Source organism: Sphaerodactylus townsendi, linkage group LG05, assembly GCF_021028975.2.
Source record: "Sphaerodactylus townsendi isolate TG3544 linkage group LG05, MPM_Stown_v2.3, whole genome shotgun sequence".
NCBI classification, from domain to species: Eukaryota; Metazoa; Chordata; class Lepidosauria; order Squamata; family Sphaerodactylidae; genus Sphaerodactylus; species Sphaerodactylus townsendi.
In genome coordinates, this window is record NC_059429.1 from 64,364,244 (window position 1) to 64,384,200 (window position 19,957).

Genomic DNA, 19,957 nt, shown 5'->3' on the forward strand with positions numbered 1-19,957 from the left:
TTTCTTCCCTCCCTCTTGAGTTTTGTCACACCCATCTTGTTTATGCTACTGGGTAATACTTGCATGCTGCTGCTTATTGGCCCACAGTAGAAGTTGCTCATTTTGTATTACTATATAAATACCACACAGGCGCCTTCATAAATCTCCTAAGACTGAACTAGCAGTCGTTCAAGGCTTGAGCAAAACCCACTTGCAATTTGCCTACTGTCTGCTGTAAAAACAATTTAAGCTCAGTTGGTTTTTTTTACATTAAATGTTTGTTTTCCTTAGCTTGGTTTCACTTTATAATGAAAGCCCTTGGAATATAGGAGGACAGAAGAGAGAGTAATATCAGTGACAAAAATGGTCCAGGGATGAGGAAGGGGGGTGGGGGTGGGTTTCACCAACAGAAATACAAGATTAGATTCATTAACTCTTCCCACACTGTAGCAAACATTTGTCTGCTGACTATGGTAAAGGTTGGGTGAAAAGAAGGTTTTTATATGAATTTTATTTTCAATTTAAAGGTGAATTTAGTACACTTTGGTCATTTAAAGATCTCCTGAGCCTTGAAAGTTGCATAAAAAGGAGAGTTTCCTGCTATTGTAAGAAGGTGAAAGATAGATTATGTGGAGAAATTCTGGCTTCTATGCATTTCTTAAAGTTACAGAACCCCTCTTGAGTCTCAATCAGTCAAGAATAAATATGCAACACTTTCTTCTTAGTGGATGGGATAGTTCTATATCAGTGCCAATGCTAGTGCATAGCAATCCTGTGTGGGAAGCGTTGCCAGGTCCCACAAGCAACTGGGAGGGTGAGGGGAACTTATCAGCAGCAAACTGAGACATACGTTTTTGTGGCCAATAATTTGTTGATGTAGTTGCTGGTATGCATCAGAAGTTACATCACCACTTCTTCAGCAACACGGGAATGCTCTAGTATTTGGCCAAAAACTTTACAGGAGAAGCCATTTTTATCATAGAGTTTTACCCAAATATCATAGAATTCCCAAATGGCTGACGATATGAGCACCAGACATGAGGTTGATACACCAGTGACAGAGGCCTAGGCCTCAGTTTGCTGCTGGTAAGTCCCCAGCTGGCAGGCTGAATGATTCTAGGGTAGGTGTCCAAAAGTGGGGGAGCTTTTGGTACTTTTCCTTCTGGTCGGGGTATACTTGGGGGGGGGGGGTCAGATTAATGTATATTTGAAGATTTTCAGGATTCCACAATATTAGCGAAATCTAATACTGTTATAGGGTTATTTGTGCGGGGAGAGGTATGGGATAGTCTGAAAAAAATTGGCTCTATTATAGCTTATGGGGAATTTTTCCAGAGCTCTGAGAAGAAGTATTTTTTAAGGTACAATCACCAAACTTTATGGGCCCCCAAAGAGGATGCCCCTATCCATTCTCCATTGTTTCCAATGCAGGAAATTGAGGCCTGTAAAATTAGACCCCCCTGACCCAAACTTTACCAGACTCAAGGCTTCTTCTGAGGAGAGTCACCACCATCTATGCTGCAAATTTGTTGCCTTTACCTTTAAAACACACACACAGGTTATAATGAAGTTGAAGGAGGATTAAATTTTAAAGCCCTGAGGAACCTGGCATAAATGAGCTAAAGTTTTTTTAAGAGTTGTTAGAGTCTACCTCCCCACCTGCTGGCTTGCCCTCTCCTCCCACCTTGGCTCTGCTCGAACCTGCCTCCACCAGCATGGAGAATGGGGAGTAGAATGGGGAGCCTTGAACTGAGCTCATTGGCTTCCTTCCATCCGCATCTGCTGCTTTCTGTTTCCACCTCCAAGGGAGCTCTCACTGCATCACCCCCCTTCTCCTTCCTGACTAGTGAATCTTTTCCCTATTTATCCTAGTGCTCCCTTATCACCCCTATTTGCCCCAGGTGCACCCAATTCTCCCTTTGTCCCAGCAAATTCCTAGCTCATTCCTTCTACCTGGCTCTTTCTCTCTCCCCCCTCCCCCCTTGCCTCTCCCTGTCAGTCACTACACTCTGCCTTGCCGCCTCCTTCTGAACTCGGATCTTGTCTTTTCCCAACCCCTAACTTCACGCTGGAGGCTGACTGTGATATTTTTTAAAAAATATTATGGGCTCCTTTTATCTTACTGTGAGTCCTTCCGGCTTGAGTGATGGGAAGGTTAAGTCATTCTACTACTTTCACATATTGAAAAAGAAACTTTTTTCAAACTTGGTCTGCAATCAGTCTAGCAATCTGCTTTTCCAAATCTTCTCACCAAGTATCAAAGAAGAGTCCTGTGGCCCTTTGAAGAAATAGATAATGCAGCAGAAACTTTGGAGTCCCCTTTGTCAGATGCAAATGTAATGTAAGAAAAAGTATTGGTGGTAAAAATGGCCTTTTTATAAATAGCATCATAAATCGCTAGTACAGAACCTCTGGAGCTCAGCCCTCAAATTCCCATTCCATTCTAGAGTGTTCTGCAGCCCTGGAATATGTCAGATAATGTCACCCAATGAACTTTTCACCAGCATGTGAAGGGCTTTTTCCCTACCATCAAGTCACCTAAACCTTATTATCTTCTTATGTTCTGAACCGTTAATAGAAAAATACTGACAAGTTGCATAGGGTAAGCTCATTGGTGAACTTCAGCACCAGAGCTTTGACAATTAACTGCTAGTCTGACTGTCTGTTACTTATTCAGTTAATTCAGGGAATTGGAAAATCTCATTGTGTACTTTTTATTTTTAAGAGAATGGCAGACATCTAGGTCATCTCTACAACGTGTGGGAGGTTTTTGTATGCTGTATTGTAGGATTAATAACATGTATTATTTACATAGGGCTTCAAAGGCTAGGTGCCATACACTGATTATATTGAAAACAAGCAACCCTGCCTGCAGGCTTAAAACCTTGAATAGGTGTGATATGGCAGGTGTAACATAATAGATGTGGGTGCCATGCTTACCTTTCCTGCATACACTGCTGACAGTCCTATGACCTTATAACTATCACGCTGTCTGCTCTGTTTTACTCAACTTCCTCTCTCTTACAGAGGAAGCCAACAGTTTGGAAGAAGCTGAGCACCCAGCTGCTCAACTCCCAACTGCTTTAATTTGAGGATAGATGTTTATGCCATTCCTGCTGTCCCCTCTTTAGCATCTGAATTTCCTCACACAGATGCCAAAATCCATTTTGAAAATTTGCAATCAGTGCCTGGGAAGGGTGGAGTTTGGGGAGGACTGGGAACTCAACAGGTGTGATGCTATAGAATCTGCCCTCTGAAACTGTCATTTTCTCTATGGAGCTCATCTGTGTAGTTTGGAAAACAGTTGTAATTCTGGGAGAACTTCAGGTCGTACCTGGAGGTTGGTAAACTACGAGGGAAGAGATTGTGCCCACAGATTTTGAGAGAAAACAAGATCAGAATAAGTTGGAAGATATGAAATAGGGAGAAGGCAACGATGCCCATCTGACATGACTTTAACAACTTTCTTTCAGGTCAAATCCTTGGTTGATTGCTGATTTGTTTTTGTTGTTTTTTCCCTTACTGCCTAAGTATTATCATTTTGTATTTCATATTCCATATTCAAGGAACTTTAAAGTACATTTCTTAAATCATAGCACTTGGATCTAAGGCAATGAAGATAAAATGGCCAGAATTGTAATGCCTTTCTATAAATCTATGCTGTAGTCACACACAGAATACTGTGATCACCCCGTTTTTTAAAAAAGGGTAAAGAAATAGTCTACCAAAATGATTAGGGGTATTTTGTGAAGAAAGACTGAAGTGCTTTGGGGCCCCTGTTCATTTAGAAATAAAGATAAGAGGGAGCATGATAGAAAGTTTAGGAAATTTTGAATAGTGTGGAGAAAGTACATAAAAACCCTACCGGTGGGCACAAACCATATCTCACGGCAGAGATCTCAAAGCCTTGCTAACTTTAGAACACCTGATAACTGAGGGTAGGTGTAAAACAACCCTAGACCCCCAAAATCATAGGAGGCTCTGTGGGTCCCCTCAGTTGGTAGATGAGGCCTGTCACAGTCCCTATCATAACTGCCTTTGATGAAAAGTTCCTCCACATCTCTGGTGTGATTCTAAGTGCAAGAAATATATAGATATTTCCTCTATGAACTGGAGTATTAGGGGAATTCTAGTCACTTCTGTCTTGCACTAATAAGATTTGTTCTAACAAATTTCCTGATTTGTGTAGCTTCAACACTGTATTGTATGTAAACTAAAATGTAAACTAATGTAAGGACAGAATTATAATCTTTTTGTCCTCTTCTTTTCTTTTCAGCTGTATCTTCAGGCCAGGTTCACCTGGAGTGGTGCCCGCCTGCTGCGTCCTCTGTTGCAGTTTACCCTGCTTATGATGGCCTTTTACACAGGACTGTCTCGTGTGTCTGACCACAAACATCATCCATCAGATGTACTGGCAGGCTTTGCACAAGGGGCCCTGGTAGCTTACTGCATAGTAAGTGGAACATATTGTGTTATTACACTACATAAGTTATGTAGTCTACTGTATATATAAGATAGATCTATCAATCTCTTGATAAGATGATGTTGGGACTTCAGTTGCAGTGTGATAGCTTGCAATAGATTGTGAGATGGATCTCACGTAAAACATCCATAGATGGAAGTGTGACTTCTTCCCATCCTTACCCCATTGATGATTGAAATTCTCCTTGAAATTCTGCTCCTATGAAATGGGGGACCTTCAGAAGCAGCATGAGAGAGGAGCTGAAAGGCTGATATAGCAGAAAAAGGATCAGCAAAAAACTGCCTCTCTCCCCCATGAGTGTGCAGATCTTTTCCACAGGATCTCACCCATTATTCAAAATCCAGTGAAGAAGTTTCATCCTTATCACTATGAGGAATACTAAGAATATCTGCCTGAGGAAATGAATGGTGATGACTAAAGGGAAACAATGATCCAGCTGCAATGAGAGGTTCAGAGAGATTCAGAGCAGTGGCGTAGCTGGGCCAAACTGCGCCCGGTGCGCATTCTATATTTTACGCTCCCCCACGGCACCCCCTTCCCCCACTTACCTTAGTTCCTTTCCTTTTTCTAGAACTTTTTCAGGCTGCAAAAGGCCCGTTCGCAGTAAAAACGGCCTGATGGGAACTATACTTCCCAGGAGACCTTGTGAGCCCCAAGGTCTCCTGGGAACTGTAGTTCCTCAGGCCATTTTTACTGCAAACAGGCCTTTTGCAACCTGAAAAAAGTTCAAGAAAAAGGAAAATAAGGTATATTGAGGGAAGAGTGAAGCGCTAATGAGAAGGGGGGAAAGGGGAAGAGGCCTGGGGATGATTTTCTGCACCCCCAGGCATGCGCCCGGTGCACGGCGCACCCCCCCGTCCCCTTGTAGCTCCACCACTGGTTCGGAGTAATTACATTATTAAGAGCCAGCATGGTGTAGTGGTTAAGAGTAGTGGACTCTTATCTGGTGAACTGTACTTGTTTCCCCACTCCTCCACATGAAGTGTGCGGGTGACGTTGGGCTAATCACAGTTTTTTCAAGACTTTCTCAGCCCCATCTATCCTACAAGGTATGCGTTGTGGGGAGAGGAAGGGAAAGAGTTCATAAGCCACTTTGAGACTCCTTCAGTTGAGAAAAGTAGGGTATAAATCCAGACTCTTCTTCCTGTTCTTGTCTAGGGTTTACTCCGAAGCAGGTCTACTCAGAAGTCTAGGGCTTCCTACTAAGCTGGGGGTAATTGGGGCCTTTTGGTGAGATGCTTCTTGTTCAGCCTCTCTTAGTTGCAGCCATTATTATATAAATTTTGGGGTAGGTGATAATGGTCTCAGGAACTCACAGATGGTTTTGGCAAGGCATTGGGATCGCCTTTACAGACCCAGTGATGTTATTGGAAGCACTATGAGATGCAGACTTTAGAACGAGCTTCAAAACCAAACAAATTATTTAACTAACTCAAATTAATCATCAAGTTAATTTTGACCGAAAAGATGAATAGGTAGCTGGGTTTCATCTGCTAATTAAACCAAGAAGGGAATGTGGAGAATTTTAAAGTGCAGGAACTTAATATGAGATGTTCCCTTATAATGAGGGAAATATGAACGATATCTGCAAAGTGCACTGTGACCTTTCAGGTGCAATATCAACTAAACCATAGCTCATGTGACACAGCTGTTTTCTACATTTCTCTCTCAGCATTAGGTACAGTGTATGGAAAGGAACTTTCCTTGAACCCTTGCCAAACTGGGCATATTACCAGGGTAGTTCACATAGGGGGCTGAGTAAAGGATTCCAGGGGTTTTTCCTGAAAGGCTAAACACTTTCAAAGAAAGCAGATTTCTCCCCCTTTTCCACTGGTGCCAGTTCTGGCCAAACCCCTGCCAATATTCTCTGAGCAATAAAGTCTCTGATTTCTGAAACAAAGAAATACTTGGCACTTAAGGGAGCATGCCCAGATCAGTGTCTCCTTTTGAATTAAACTAGAAAACTTGAGAATATGAAATGTGAGTCCATTATTTTGATTGGAAGTGCAGATTGGTGTTCCTTTTAATTGTGCAAAGATTTTGGGGGGGGGGGGGGATGAATTTATCCGAGTCATTATTGCTTTGTCTGTCACTGTCTGACTTTTTCATAAGCAATACATTTTTCAAAAGTGACCAGAATGTCCAGACGTTTTAACTCAAAATGACATACATAGAAAAATCTCATGGGCTGAGTAGCCTTTGAAATTAAATGATTTTTTTGCTGTCATGCTCTTGAACTGGAAACAAGTGACCTAATCAATGTAAACTGAACTTGTTCAGTTCCTAGTAGTTCTAATGATTATAGAAAAGTCAGTGTGGTATAGACCTAGAGTTGCCAAGCTGCATCGGTTTGCTAACATCACTTTTGGGTGGTGGTAGGTGGAACCAGGGAGTGATGTAATTAGACATGTTAGAATTAACCAGAATTCTTTGATAAAACTTGTTTTTACCAGAAGTGATATCAGCCCAACTCCCCACAAAGCAGCAGAATGCTGAGAGACCTCCCACTATAACATCTCTGTATGCAGCATCAGCCCAAAATGTGGAAAACTATGTTTGAATTCCCACACAGTCATGTAACACCTTTTTTGATCATGAGCTGAGCCACACCAAGTTTATAGATTAGCTAATTGAAAGTGTCCCTCCTAGCCAGCAACACAAGGGTATGACAAGGAAGTAGGAGGTTGAGAAACCCACATTTTATTTTGCAATGATTAGTTCAGCTCCTGCTTACTTTATCTCAGCAGAAAATTGGCCACCTCTGATCGTTAGGACGCAGTGTCCTGACATCAGCAGGCCTGCCTGCGCCTTTATAAGGCAGGGCCGTGCATGGCAAGGCCCTCTTGCCTTTCCATGTGCAAATCAACCCCCAACCACCTCTCCCTGTTTTATGTTTGTTATGCTTTGTCTTGTCATAGCAATCGAGCAGGTTGCACATGGGGGGTCTGATCCTTTGGTTGGGATAAGCTGTGTGCTAAGCCTTTTGGTGGAACCTCCTTACGAGGTATGGGGTGGAGCAAGCCATGGGTCAGGACACCCAGGTGTGGGCTGAGTAGGCTTTCGCCCCCAGCAATGGGAAATCTGCAGGCAGTTGCCCACTACCCATCTGGAATTTTCCCCCGTTGCTGCAGTGGTTTATGTTTTTTTCCTCAAACAGGCGGGTTTGAGGAAAGTGGGTGCTGGGGGACAGCTTTCGGGCTGCCCAGCATGTGGATCAGACCCCCCCCCATTCTTTGCCTTACACTTTGGCTCCTTGTGCCAATAAAAAATAACGGCTATGGCAAATTTATTTACCACAATAAAATTGTTCTGTGTTTCTTTTAAGTTGTTAAACTTCTTTTGGGTAGATGCCACAGTTCTCTCTGATGGCAATGTAATGCTCCATGTTTCCAGTTTATAGACACACATCATGAGTATTTCTCAAAGCTTTTGTGACCTTTTAATTATCTGTGCTGCTGGTTAAAGAAACAATACTCATAAAAGGTTTGGGAGTGTTTAGGCCTTGGATAACTGTTGAAAACAATGAACCAATTTTTTCAGGTGATTCATATTGTCTCATGTGGCTTTGACAAGACATTATTAGTACAAGTTGTTTTAAGTGCCTGTATAGGCTTCATTATCCCCCCCCCCCCCCGTTTGCTATTCTAAATGCTTTGTCAAATGGGAGTGGGGATGCTTGGGAAAGGTGAAAAATGAAATTACACAATGCAGGATGTAGTAGTAGGATGACACCAATGATCTCAGAGTAAACTGCAGGCAGACAATAAGGTTCCTGACACAAGAGATGGATGCTAGACCATTTCCTGTCTAATTGCAAGTTGCAAATCTGACACTCTTCCCCCCTCCCCCAAACAGATGACAAATTTTACTAGGCCAGAGGAGGGATGAGAATTTTTGGCTGCTATAGGCTGACTTTCCTGTGATGAAGTAAAGCTATTGAGGAAGCAGCTGCCTGAGAAAATCCATCCACATCCAAAGCCCTTCCTTTTTAGCACTGGGCTGACCCTCCCTGTTCTTTTGTGTGCTTTCATACCTAGCCAGGATATGGAGAGGGCATTGATCACTGTTTGCCCTGCCCTTGTACAGCCACGGCAGTAGAAGCAGAAGCTTAGAGAGTGGTGCTTAGAGATTAGAGATTTCCTAAGTCTTTCCATTATTTCCTATTCCCAGTTCCCAGGAAATGCTAGACATCAATTACAAAATAATGTTATTTGACTCAAAAATATTCTAGTATAATCTCTTTGACAATTTTATATAATATATAAATAACAGTTTTTTATATATATGACTCCAAGTGAATGGAAGAGTAGCACCTGCAACTGGGAACTAATGAAAGCTGCTAACTGGAAATACCAAACCCAGACAGGACATAGGATGGAAATGAATGAATAAAACTGTGTGTGTGTATTGATATGTACACACACACACACACACACACACACACACACACACACACACACACACACACAGAGGCCCTTTCCGCACGGGCCAATAACAGCACCCTAGGGACGACAAAAACGCCATCCCTAGGCCGCGTCGCCTTTGCTCCCCCCCAGCGGCGTGAAGCCGCTGTTTCCCAACCTCACTCCCCGAGCGAGGTTTTTGGGAAACAGCGGCTTCCAACCACTGCCATGAGAATGGCAGCAGCAGGAAAGCACCATTCCATCCCTTTCCCAAACGCCTTACCGTGTCCTCCGGCCTCCGGCGTGTCGCACAGGCCAGGGGACACGCCCCCTCTGCCCTGCGACTTCCAAGCTGTCGCACAGGGCAGGGGGGTGTGTCCCCTGGCCTGTGAGACACGCTGGAGGCCGGAGGACATGGTAAGGCATTTGGGGGACGGCGCAGCCTGTGCGGAGGCTACGCCGTCTTCCCCACCACAACCAGGACCGTTCATGCGAATGGTCCCGGGGGGGTTGGGTCGGCGTCATGTACGCTGACCCAACCCCCAGCATGGCTGTGTGGAAACAGCCAGAGAGAGAGAGAGAGAATTTTATTAATTTATTCCCATCCTATGTCCTGTCTGGGTTTGGTACTTCCAGTTAGCGACTTTCAATAGTTCCCAGTTGCAGGTGCTACTCTTCCAATCATTTGGAGTGCTCTGTCCTCCTCTGATGCTGTAGCTGTTTTTTGGGAGAGAAGATCTGCAAATACTGAAAGCCCTCAGGTTCTCTTATGTGTTCTTTTTGCGAAAGAAAAAGAAAGGTACTTCATATTTTTCCAGGTATTCAGACACAGGTGAACCTGAGCCTTCCATTCATGCTTCTTGCCTGTATTTTTAAACCTGCTACTACAAGTATATGGCTTAGGAGCTTCATAAAAGGAAATATAAGGCTGCAATCAAAGGAAAATGGTCAAGATGGGTTGGTCCAAGGTTCTCTCTTGTGCCTCCCCCATTCCTCATTTCCCCTTCCTGTACTAAGAATCAAAGTTAAACACTAATTCCAGTTGCCTGCGACATACAAATACAGGCACTTGGAATAACTAGAGTTACAGACCCATCCAAGAGCCAGGTGCCCAGCCACAGCCAACAGCCGCTGTTACCAGCCGCTGTTCCCAAAGAGACTTCCCGGCAGCATGGAGAGGATTGAAAAATGAAAAAGTCTCCACTCTGCCAGGAAGCCTCTATGGGTCACAATGAACTTATGCCATCCTTGGCATAATTTTAAATTCCTGGCCGCTGCCATAACACATCTCAGGCTTATTCCGCACATGCAGAATAATGCACTTTCAAACTGCTTCCAGTGCTCTTTGAAGCTGTGCGGAATGGCAAAATCCACTTGCAAACAGTTGTGAAAATGGTTTGAAAATGCATTATTTTGCGTGTGTGGAAGGGGCCTTAGTCTCCTGGATGGAGCTCTTAGTCTCCCACTCTCTAATAATTATGATTCTAAGTCTGCAATAAACTTGGTTTAGGATCCCAGTAAGTGTGTGGGGGCAGAATAACTCTACTTAACATGCATGCCTACTTTTTGTATTGCAGTTAACTACAATTATTAGTGTGAGAAAGGAGGGGAAGAACAAGACAGGCACACAAGCTCAAAAACAAACTGGGTTTGTGATGTTTGTCTTAAACTTGGCTACTTATGATAGCTCAGTACAAGCAGTAGCTCAGAATTGTAACAGAAGGGAGAAGTTAGATACTACAGAGTGCTTACTGTTGTGGAACAAATATCATATGTCCCCTCCTCAGACAAGTGGAGTAATAGCCACCCAAACCAGAGTGTATCTTATTCAAGAAGTGTGCGTTTCCCACTTCCCCAACCTGCTGCAATACTGAGCCCCTTCTAAGCCCCGGTTGTGACTGGCTCTTCTTCCTGTGGCAGCCATTTTTTACTGTGCCCATCATGCCATGTTGGAATTCTAAACATGTCCACCAGCTCAAAAAGGTTATGGACCCCTGCATTGTCTTTGGAACAGCATTAGATTTATAGCACTATATTTCATCATCTTCTTTTGTGTCAGAGCTTATTGGTTGTGTTTAGAACTTTTATGTAGTGCTTGTCATGAAAAGCTGTATTTTGAATTATATCTGTATCACTAGACATTTTTTGTTTTATATCGCTATGCCAACATGGTAACAAAATTGGTCTGGCCTTTGGCTCCCATGCTGTCAGAGGCTAACTTCCTATGCTGCCACCATGGTTTTGTTATTTGTCACTATATTCCTGAACAGCAACTGAAAACCATGTGTTATCATATTCCAGCTGAAAATTCCATAATGAGGTGGAGACAGTAATTCCATAATGAGGTGGAGACAGTAAGAAAAAGACCCATTCGTCTCAGACTCAGTGACATTCAAGGCTATTAAGTTTACCCGTCATTAGGCAGGAACTCTCTTCAAGTCACTTGACTTTTTATCTCCATGGGTATACCCAGCTTGCACTTACCAGCCTGAAATAACAAATGCAAGACATGTATTTCATATCCTCCCAGCTGATAAAACAGTCTTGTTTTGTTTAGAATTGAAATACACAAAAAAATTCTGAAATCAAAATAGGTGAAGTTTTAACATGAATACCCATCCTTTATTATGCGACTTTGAAATGGCTGTTTATTAGGTTGTGGCTTTTTCCACTCTTTTTCACTTGCATGTCAGATATTGCAGGGCCTAGGTCTTTTTAAATATAATTAATAGAAATCAATCAGTTGAAATCCTGAACTGCCAGCTTACAACTTTAAGCTGCTCATTCTCAGGCATCTACTGTTGAGTTTTCTTTTTGGGTGGAGAGCACCTTTTACAGGAAATGGAATAAATCCAAGCAAAAGCACTCTGTGCCATTGCCCTCTCTTTTTTGTGCGTTAAGCAGCTGAAGAATTAGTAGGGTTTAACACACTGTTCTAACCTTGGAAGATCATGTTTCATGATTTCTGTAACTGTTTTTATAACCTCAAGCCTTGCTAGTGTGAAATACAGTTTAAAAGGGGAATTAATGCTACTAACAGGTATCTGATTTAAAGCCACACACACCATGAACTCCAGAGCAAAGGCAAAGAAAGCCAAGATGACACCCCATCCATAACTTATTCATTTAGAAAGGGCTAGGTTTAATGTAATTTCCATTTGCCACTTGGACCAGGCAGTCGCCACCTCACTCCTGCTACAAATCGATTTGTCATAGAGATCATAGTATGGGATGTTGATATTGCTGTGATCCAAACCAGCCCTAGAAGTTGGCAAGTAAGAGGCATAGCATCAGAATGACCTTCCAGCCCTCACCTCCACAAAACTTGTCCAAGTGTGTGACCCACCAACAGAAGTTCTGTTTTGTGAAAGATAGTCTACAGCCAGTCCAAAAGAAGTTAGGCATATCTACAACTTCACCTTACTACAAATCATGGAGAATGGGTACATCCCACTGATTTCAGTGAGACCCAAATGATCTTTAGACCTTTTCCCAGTTTTCTGTGAGTTGTATATCTGTGTGCTGGTTCATTTAAACATAGACCATACAGATACATGGTTTCTATGAAGCTGGAACAATAGCTCAATGCATCCAAGTCAATCTCAATTTCCAGCAAATTTCTTTACCAATTTCAAATTCCAGCAAATTCCATATTATAGCATAGATTTGCATGCAGGTCACAAGATTTCACCATTGCCATCTTGAAGGGAAGGCATATATAAATAGGGGGCATAAATATTTGACACAATCCAACCAAAGTTAGTCATAATGAATGTCAAATGAAAACATGACATGATATTGTGACTACATTAAGTCTCATTGATTTCAGTAGTACTAACTGCTTATGGATTGTGCCAGCAACCATAATTCTTTTTCTTGGTGAACCTAGAGTGTGCAACAGGAAATATAGCTTTCTTTTCTGGGGGAAAAAATCTTGAATGCTATCTGTCTTCAGTATAAGCCTGGTAAAATCAATGAAGTCATGCCAGCCATTAAGAAGCGAAATGTGTCAGTGCATGGTCTTCAAAGAAAACATAAAATCAAAACAATCTTAAAGAAGAAATTGATCCTGTTTGTATTTCTTTGCCGAATGTCTTATTTTCTGAGTACCATTCTGTTTCCACAGTGCATTGACTGTAGGCACTAATGCCAATATTTAGATGTCAAACTAACTGATCTGGGAACATAGCAAGACATTTGGAAGCTCGAATGCAAACATCTGCATCTAGTAAAACAAGTCTCTTTAAACAGTCAAGCATTTTGTGATTTCTCAACTCCTTTCTTAGAAAGTGGCCTGAGCTTCAGCAATCCCCATGTGGTGATAATGGTGTATTTGTTGCACTGGCATAATATATTTAGTAGTAATCCAGTTAATTGGTTCTGGTGGGTTTTCCGGGCTGTGTGGCCATGGTCTGGTGGATTTTGTTCCTAACGTTTCGCCTGCATCTGTGGCTGGCATCTTCAGAGGTGTATCACAGAGAAAAGTCTGTTTAACACTGTGTCTAAGGCCCTTTCCTCACGGAGGCGGAAGGGCTTTGGTCGGCGTTGCTGACGCCGACCTGACGACGCCGGAACCGTCCGCATGGACGGTCCCAGAAAAAACCGGGAAGACGGCGCCGCTGGGCACCGTCGCCCGGTCGACTTACCTGCTCTCTGGCCCTCCGGCATGTCGCCTGGGCCTGGGGACACGCCTCCCCTGCCCTGCACGCCTGCTTCCGCATCGCAGAGCAGGGGGGCGTGTCCCCAGGCCCCGGCGATGCGCCGGAGGGCCGAAGAGCAGTTAAGTGAAGGGAGGGAGTGGGGGGGAAGCGCCTGGAAGCTGCTGCTGTTCGCACGGCAGCAGCTTCCAGCTGGCGTTTCCAAAAAACCACGCTGGGGAAGCGTGGTTTGGAAATGCTGGCTTGGCGCCGGTCGGGCAGCGCGGCTGCGAAGCAGCTGCGCTCCCTGTGCAAATGGCGGCTTGGGGATGGCGTTTTTGCTGTCCCCAGGCCGCCATATTCCGACGGGAAAGTTTAGTGGGGTATATTGTCCATGTCCCAGCGTGGGGAACCAATCATTAAGTGTTTGGGTGGAACTTGCTATGCAAAGGTGTGGTTGAGTGCATTGTATTGCGGGTGGGGTTATCAACCATCTAGACTGGGCTCTGCAGGCTAATGGCTACTCCACTACAGAAATAAGAAGAGATTTAAGACCAAGAAAAACCCAGAGGACTGAGGAGAAACAGCCCACCACCGGAAAAATACTTCTACCATACATCAACCAGTTGAATGCGGCCGTAAAAGCCTTCAACAAATCCATTTAATGATCTGTTATACATGTAATATGTGTATGTATGACATATGCATGTCTGTTCATGTATGCTTGTATAGTGTGTGTGTATTTAATAACTTTTTTATTATTGCAAATTTGTAGAACTGGGTAAAAGAACTGCTTACAGAAGGACAAGCTTTGAATTATTATTTTCCTTTATATGTTGCATTTTGCAAGGGAGAAAGTGTACCAGTTGTGCTAGCTTGACAGTGCTTAGGCTATGGCACTGAAAGAGGATGTCCAAGTTTCCTCTCAGAGCTTTCTCATTGTGCGACTGTATCTCTAAACTGTCAGATGTGGGCACGTTCACATCCATAAGAATAGATACGTCATTGTGGAAAGGAGGGAAAGGAAAGGAGCTCGGAATATCTCTTCCTAAACACTTGAAAAATCTGCTAAGTCATTCTGACTAAGCTTGAATTTACTAATACAGAGGAAAAGCCAGTGAGGGAAGGATAGAAACATAAGGGAAATATCAAGCCATACAGAACTGACTTTTAATGGAAGTTTAATTTTAGATCTGTTTTAAACTACTAGGGAAATTGTACCTACACATGTGAAGGGGTTACTATTAAAACTTTATAGATAAGTGATAGGAGAGCATAACAGAATCTCAACAGTATAATCATTTTTAAAATACAGAAAATTTCATATCTCTTCAGTATCCCTTCCTCCCTCAAAATTCCTTATCAAGTACATTAATCCCCTCAAATCAATGCATTTGATGTGCAGTGGTAAAGAAAACTAATCTCAATGACTAAATAAAATAAAACAACAAGGATTAAACAACATGGAAACTAAAAGAGAGAAAGCCAGAATAGGAAGACTTTACGTGAAGATTAAATAGTAGAATTAAAGTTCACTTCTAGAAATAGTTACCAAATTGAATGTTTATACATCATGACTCACTATCACTGCTAGACAAATCAATCTCTGTTATAGATGAAGGTTGTGACTTTCTGAACTGCAACACCGCTCTCTTTTCTACTGATGACTGGAAGGGCCCAAACCGCAGAATAATAGCATAGAAGATGACTGAATTGTAGTTTAAAACACTGTAAAGTTGTTGAATGAGAATAATAGACCATTTATGCATGCACTACTTACCCTGTGGTTGTTTACTTTGCAGTGGAGTTCTCCCATGGTTTTTTGTTTACACAGGGATTCTCCTCCTGAGAAGTTTCCCTATCTGAGTCAATCCACCATTTTGCCTGCCCACTGCTTCCTTGTTGTTCTCATGCAAACTCCATTTTGGGAGGTTGCCTGCCTCCTTTATTTTTCTTGTCATCTTTGGTCTAGTGTTGCTTTGACCATGCCAATCCATGTCACAGATCTATCCCTCCAGTGATAAACTTTCAGCATTAATTTTTTTTTAAAAAGGAAAGCTTTTCTCATTATTCTGAAACAGTAGCCCAAAAAGTGGGAGAAACTGCTGTTTTGTGGGTGGGGAAAGGCAGGGAGAAACGAGAAAACCCAAATAAATCTTAAAGCACAGTGATTCCTTTACTTTCTCTGTAGGAAAAGTTGCCCTTTCAGAGCTTTTGGAAACCATGGGGATTCTCTGATCTGAGAACTCAGTGAGTTCCAAATAAGGGAAAATGTTCACAAAGGGAATGTTCACACACAGCAATGTTCACACACTCCCTCTTTCCAAAGGAGACCACACATGCATATATGGCAATAATACCAGTGAAGACAAAAATGGTTCTGTCAATGACAGATTTGCAACAAGAGAAAAAAGTTCAGTGCTAGAACAACACACAAACATGTGGCTTAGCTTGCATGAAAAACTCCATATCTCTAACATGAACACATCATAAAAATTTGGGGGGAAGAATTAGTGTGAACTACAATTTTTTATCAAAACTGAAGCCTCATTTGAAAGTCGAAATTGAAATAATTAGGTGATTGCTTTGAGACCAGTCTTCCACTGTGACTTTGTCTTGAGTTTAATCAATTCAAATACTCCATGTTATGTTTGAGGCCATCTCAGATACTTGCTTAAAATTGCAGATAGTTTGAAGATGAAGGACAGAATTCTGGGAAGGTCTCAAATTCTTTGAGGGTCTGAGGCAGTAAGCACATCAGAGACAAACTACTGAGCCAGACGCAGCTGCAATTATGTCAAGATTTTGCTATTTCTGGTAACATGTCAGTTCACTGAGATTTCCTGGATTTAAGCCAGTCATTATAATGTCTGCATAGTTGCCTTTCTCGTCATGTTAGAGACGAATCATCCATCAGCTTAGAGTTCTGCCTCTTTCCAGAGGGACAGCATAAGATGTACCTAAATTAAAGTTGTAACTAGATTCAGTCACAGCAACTTTGTATCTCCTTGTCCAGTGGAATAAATAATTCCTTAAAATAAAGGAGCATTTCATTCCTTGGCATCTGAAGTATTTTCTTAGAGCGTGTATAAATTAGTATATATTTTGTGTAGTTAGGATGTAGTTATGCCAGAACTAGGATCTGGCCAACCCATGTTTAAATCCTAACTCTGCCATGAAATTTTATGTGTGCACCTGGCCAATCATAGACACTTCCAGTTTCACCAACCTCATAGGATCATTGTAAAAATGGAGGAAGAAAATGCTCTTTGGAGGAGAGGTAGGACAGAAATATACCAGACATCTAGAGGATTTTCCTGTTTATATGGTTGGTGCTACTGTCAATGCCTGGTTGACCTTTGGAATGAGGAAATGACTGGGTAGTTGATATGATTGCTCCCAGACACCCTTTCTCAAGTATCAGAATCCAGGTAGACCCTTGATTTATTGAGGAGTTGTGGCCGATGTAAGAGAAGGGAGACTGCCACACTGACAGTGGAGGAAGACTCCGACTGAATTGGATAGGATATGGGCCAAAGCTCACTTTAAGGCATATTCTATGAGTGTGATGGTAGCATAGAAATAACATTTCCCCATTTTTTTATGTTTTTGTAATTATTTTAATGATGGCTCATTCCGCACACGCAGAATAATGCACTTTCAAGCTGCTTTCAGGGCTCTTTGAAGCTGTGCGGAATGGCAAAAACAGTTGTGAAAGCAGCTTGAAGGTGCATTATTTTGCGTGTGTGGAATGAGCCGATGTTTTTAATGTATTTTAACTTAGTTTTTCAGTTGTTTTCATGAGATGTGTTTGGGAGGGAAAATTGATTTTAATGGTTTTAACATGTAATTTATGATGTATACGTTAAATTGATGACCCTTGTAAGGAGGCAGGATACAAATTCTGCAAATGACTTATCAAAATGAGTGGAAAATTTAAAGCAAAAGGGAGTAGGAACAAAACTTTGGATTGTTCTGCTGAATAATCATCTATTTTCCATTGTCTCCACAGGTGTTCTATGTATCAGACCTCTTCAAACCGAAAACAAAGGCATCTCTGTCTCCTCCTCCTCCAATCCGGAAGGAAATCCTTTCACCTGTGGATATCATTGACCGGAACAATCATCACAACATAGTGTAAATGACTGACAGTTTTTAATTTTTTTGTTTTTGCAAAATGACTGCTGACAGCAACTACCTGCTGCTCTCAATCTCATCAGACAGTAGAATGTAGGGAGAGACTCTTACCTGACCAATAAGGTCTTACTTGGTGGCCTTTATATTCTTACATTTGTATAAAATGCGTGTTGTTTAACTAGGTCTAAGGCAAAACGACAAAACAATTCAAAACATGCAGAAATTCTAAATGTGCAATTGGCTGAATGTTCATGTTGTAGTGAATGCTGAATTGTCCATAGTTTAATGAACACTAAATGATTCTAGGAAATTGGCCATCTCTGCATCTTGTTTTCGCTATGATGACTTCTAATTTCTGTTGAGAAAAGGCAAAAGGAAAAGAAAAAACCCTCACTATCCCAGACTATAGCACTGTCTACCAGAAATAAGCACTGATTCAGGATTTGTGATCACTCTCAATATATCTGTTTTATTTTATATATTGTTTTCCTTTGACTTCATTCCATACTGTGACAATTTTGGCTTAGAAGAAGCTTGCCCAATAAAATGTTGCAAGAGTTTCTATTCCCACTACACAAATCTTGGGCAGTGGGGCGAACACTTTATACCCGATTAAGCATAAAGGGATCCATTCTCCATTTGGTACACAACACAATTCACAGATTTTTTTTCCAGCTATTTTTCTCATGTCCCTCCAGCGTCTTTTGATATTCTCCATGTTCACATTTTCTTAAATCCTCTATTAAGCATCACAGAGCAGGTTAGACATCAAATGAGGGATGCTTGAGAAGTATAGGATCCATGTCTTTCCATGTGTATCATTACCAAAACTGTCTGAAATGTCCATCCCTTTATAGAATTTTTAATGTCCTGTGAAATCTCCCTCTTGCTTCCACTGACATACAGAAATTGATAAAAGTAATTTCTGAACAGTTAAGGGCCAACTCATTTTAAATTCACAGAATGTTCTTTTATTAGTTGGTTAGTGTTGTTGATATGTGTTAGCACTATGAGATCTGGGCTTGAGACCCAGAGAACATGGATTCTGCAAATCTGGGATGGACTGCTGGGCAGAACTGTCCTAGTATGACATTTAGTGAAATCCCTCTCCTTATTTTCCATGACCAAGAAAAGGAGTGATTATAAACTATTAATTAGACAGTAGGCCAAAAGCTGCTCGCAGTATCACCAAGGGCATATGAAGAAGACAAACAGGAGCAGAACTTTGCCCAGTAACTCTCCTTCTAGGCTTTTGGATAGAATTCCAGAAGACAGCTGTTTTGCAAAATGTTTTAAGAACTGATCAGCGAATGCTAACCGAGCAGACTGGCCTTTGCACATCCTTGTCATACAGAATCCGTCCTTTCATTTCAATTCTAGCAAGCTATGATTTTTATAAATATATATAAATATTATATAAATAATGTATAAAACATTAAAAATTAACTATGTAAAATATTATTTCTGAAACAATTTTAGATATATCCACTATGATTATAAACTGTGTTTTGACCTGTGTTATTTACATTTTGCTGCTTAAGAAAAGCATTGACTTAATTTTTTATAGTCAACTAAAATATTGTAGTTCTGTGGTAGCAATATTTTAATGAAAATAACAACTAAAGACAATTGTATAAAATCATATTAAATTGTCTGTATTTTTGTAATGTTTCTTTTTTTGTAAAAAGAATATGCAAGATTTTTGTAGAGTACAAAATTGAAGTTTGTATTTGCAAAAACATTGCTGTATAAATGTGATTTATAAATAAATTTTCTGGGCACAATTAATTCATCTAATTCATCTCATATTCTGCCTCTGGTTACTGTTTAGAATCTAAAAGCAAAGGAAGTTTGCACTGGAAGCTATTTAAGTTCACACAAAAGAGTGTGTGTATGTGTGTGTTTCACACACACATACACACATATACAGCTAAGTACCATTCTGCTTATCATTTTATTATATTGTTGTCATATTGAAGCAAAAAATAATAATCCAAATGTCTTTTAAGGAACTGCTCATTGTCTTATTCTGCAACACTGAACATTTGTTGGATACAATCTAGCATAAGCATTGAATGTGGTGGATTGTAGCAAAACATTTAAACAAAGTTTTATCAGACCCTGGATCAGTTTCATAGCAGGAATCCTGGGCATTGTGACTGGGCAAGTCACAGTGGCATAATCCAGTTGGTAGTGGAACGTTCCATCAAGTTGCAGTTGACATATGGTGAATCCATAGAGTCTTCTAGGCAAGAAACCTTCAGAAGTGGTTTGCCATTGCCTGCCTCTGCATCGTGACTGTAGATCTCCTTGGTGGT

General features: G+C 41.4%; 1 protein-coding gene across 1 annotated transcript in view; it reads left to right on the forward strand.

Moving 5' to 3' along the window:
- The window catches only part of PLPP3 (phospholipid phosphatase 3), an 85,235-nt gene extending 65,983 nt beyond the window's left edge, over positions 1 to 19,252 (forward strand). The window contains exons 5-6 of the mRNA XM_048496730.1: positions 4,256 to 4,432; positions 17,515 to 19,252. Of these exons, the coding sequence (XP_048352687.1) occupies positions 4,256 to 4,432; positions 17,515 to 17,643 (306 nt within the window). The 3' untranslated portion in view covers positions 17,644 to 19,252. The remainder of the gene's footprint in view (positions 1 to 4,255; positions 4,433 to 17,514) is intronic.
- Positions 19,253 to 19,957: the final 705 nt, after the last annotated feature.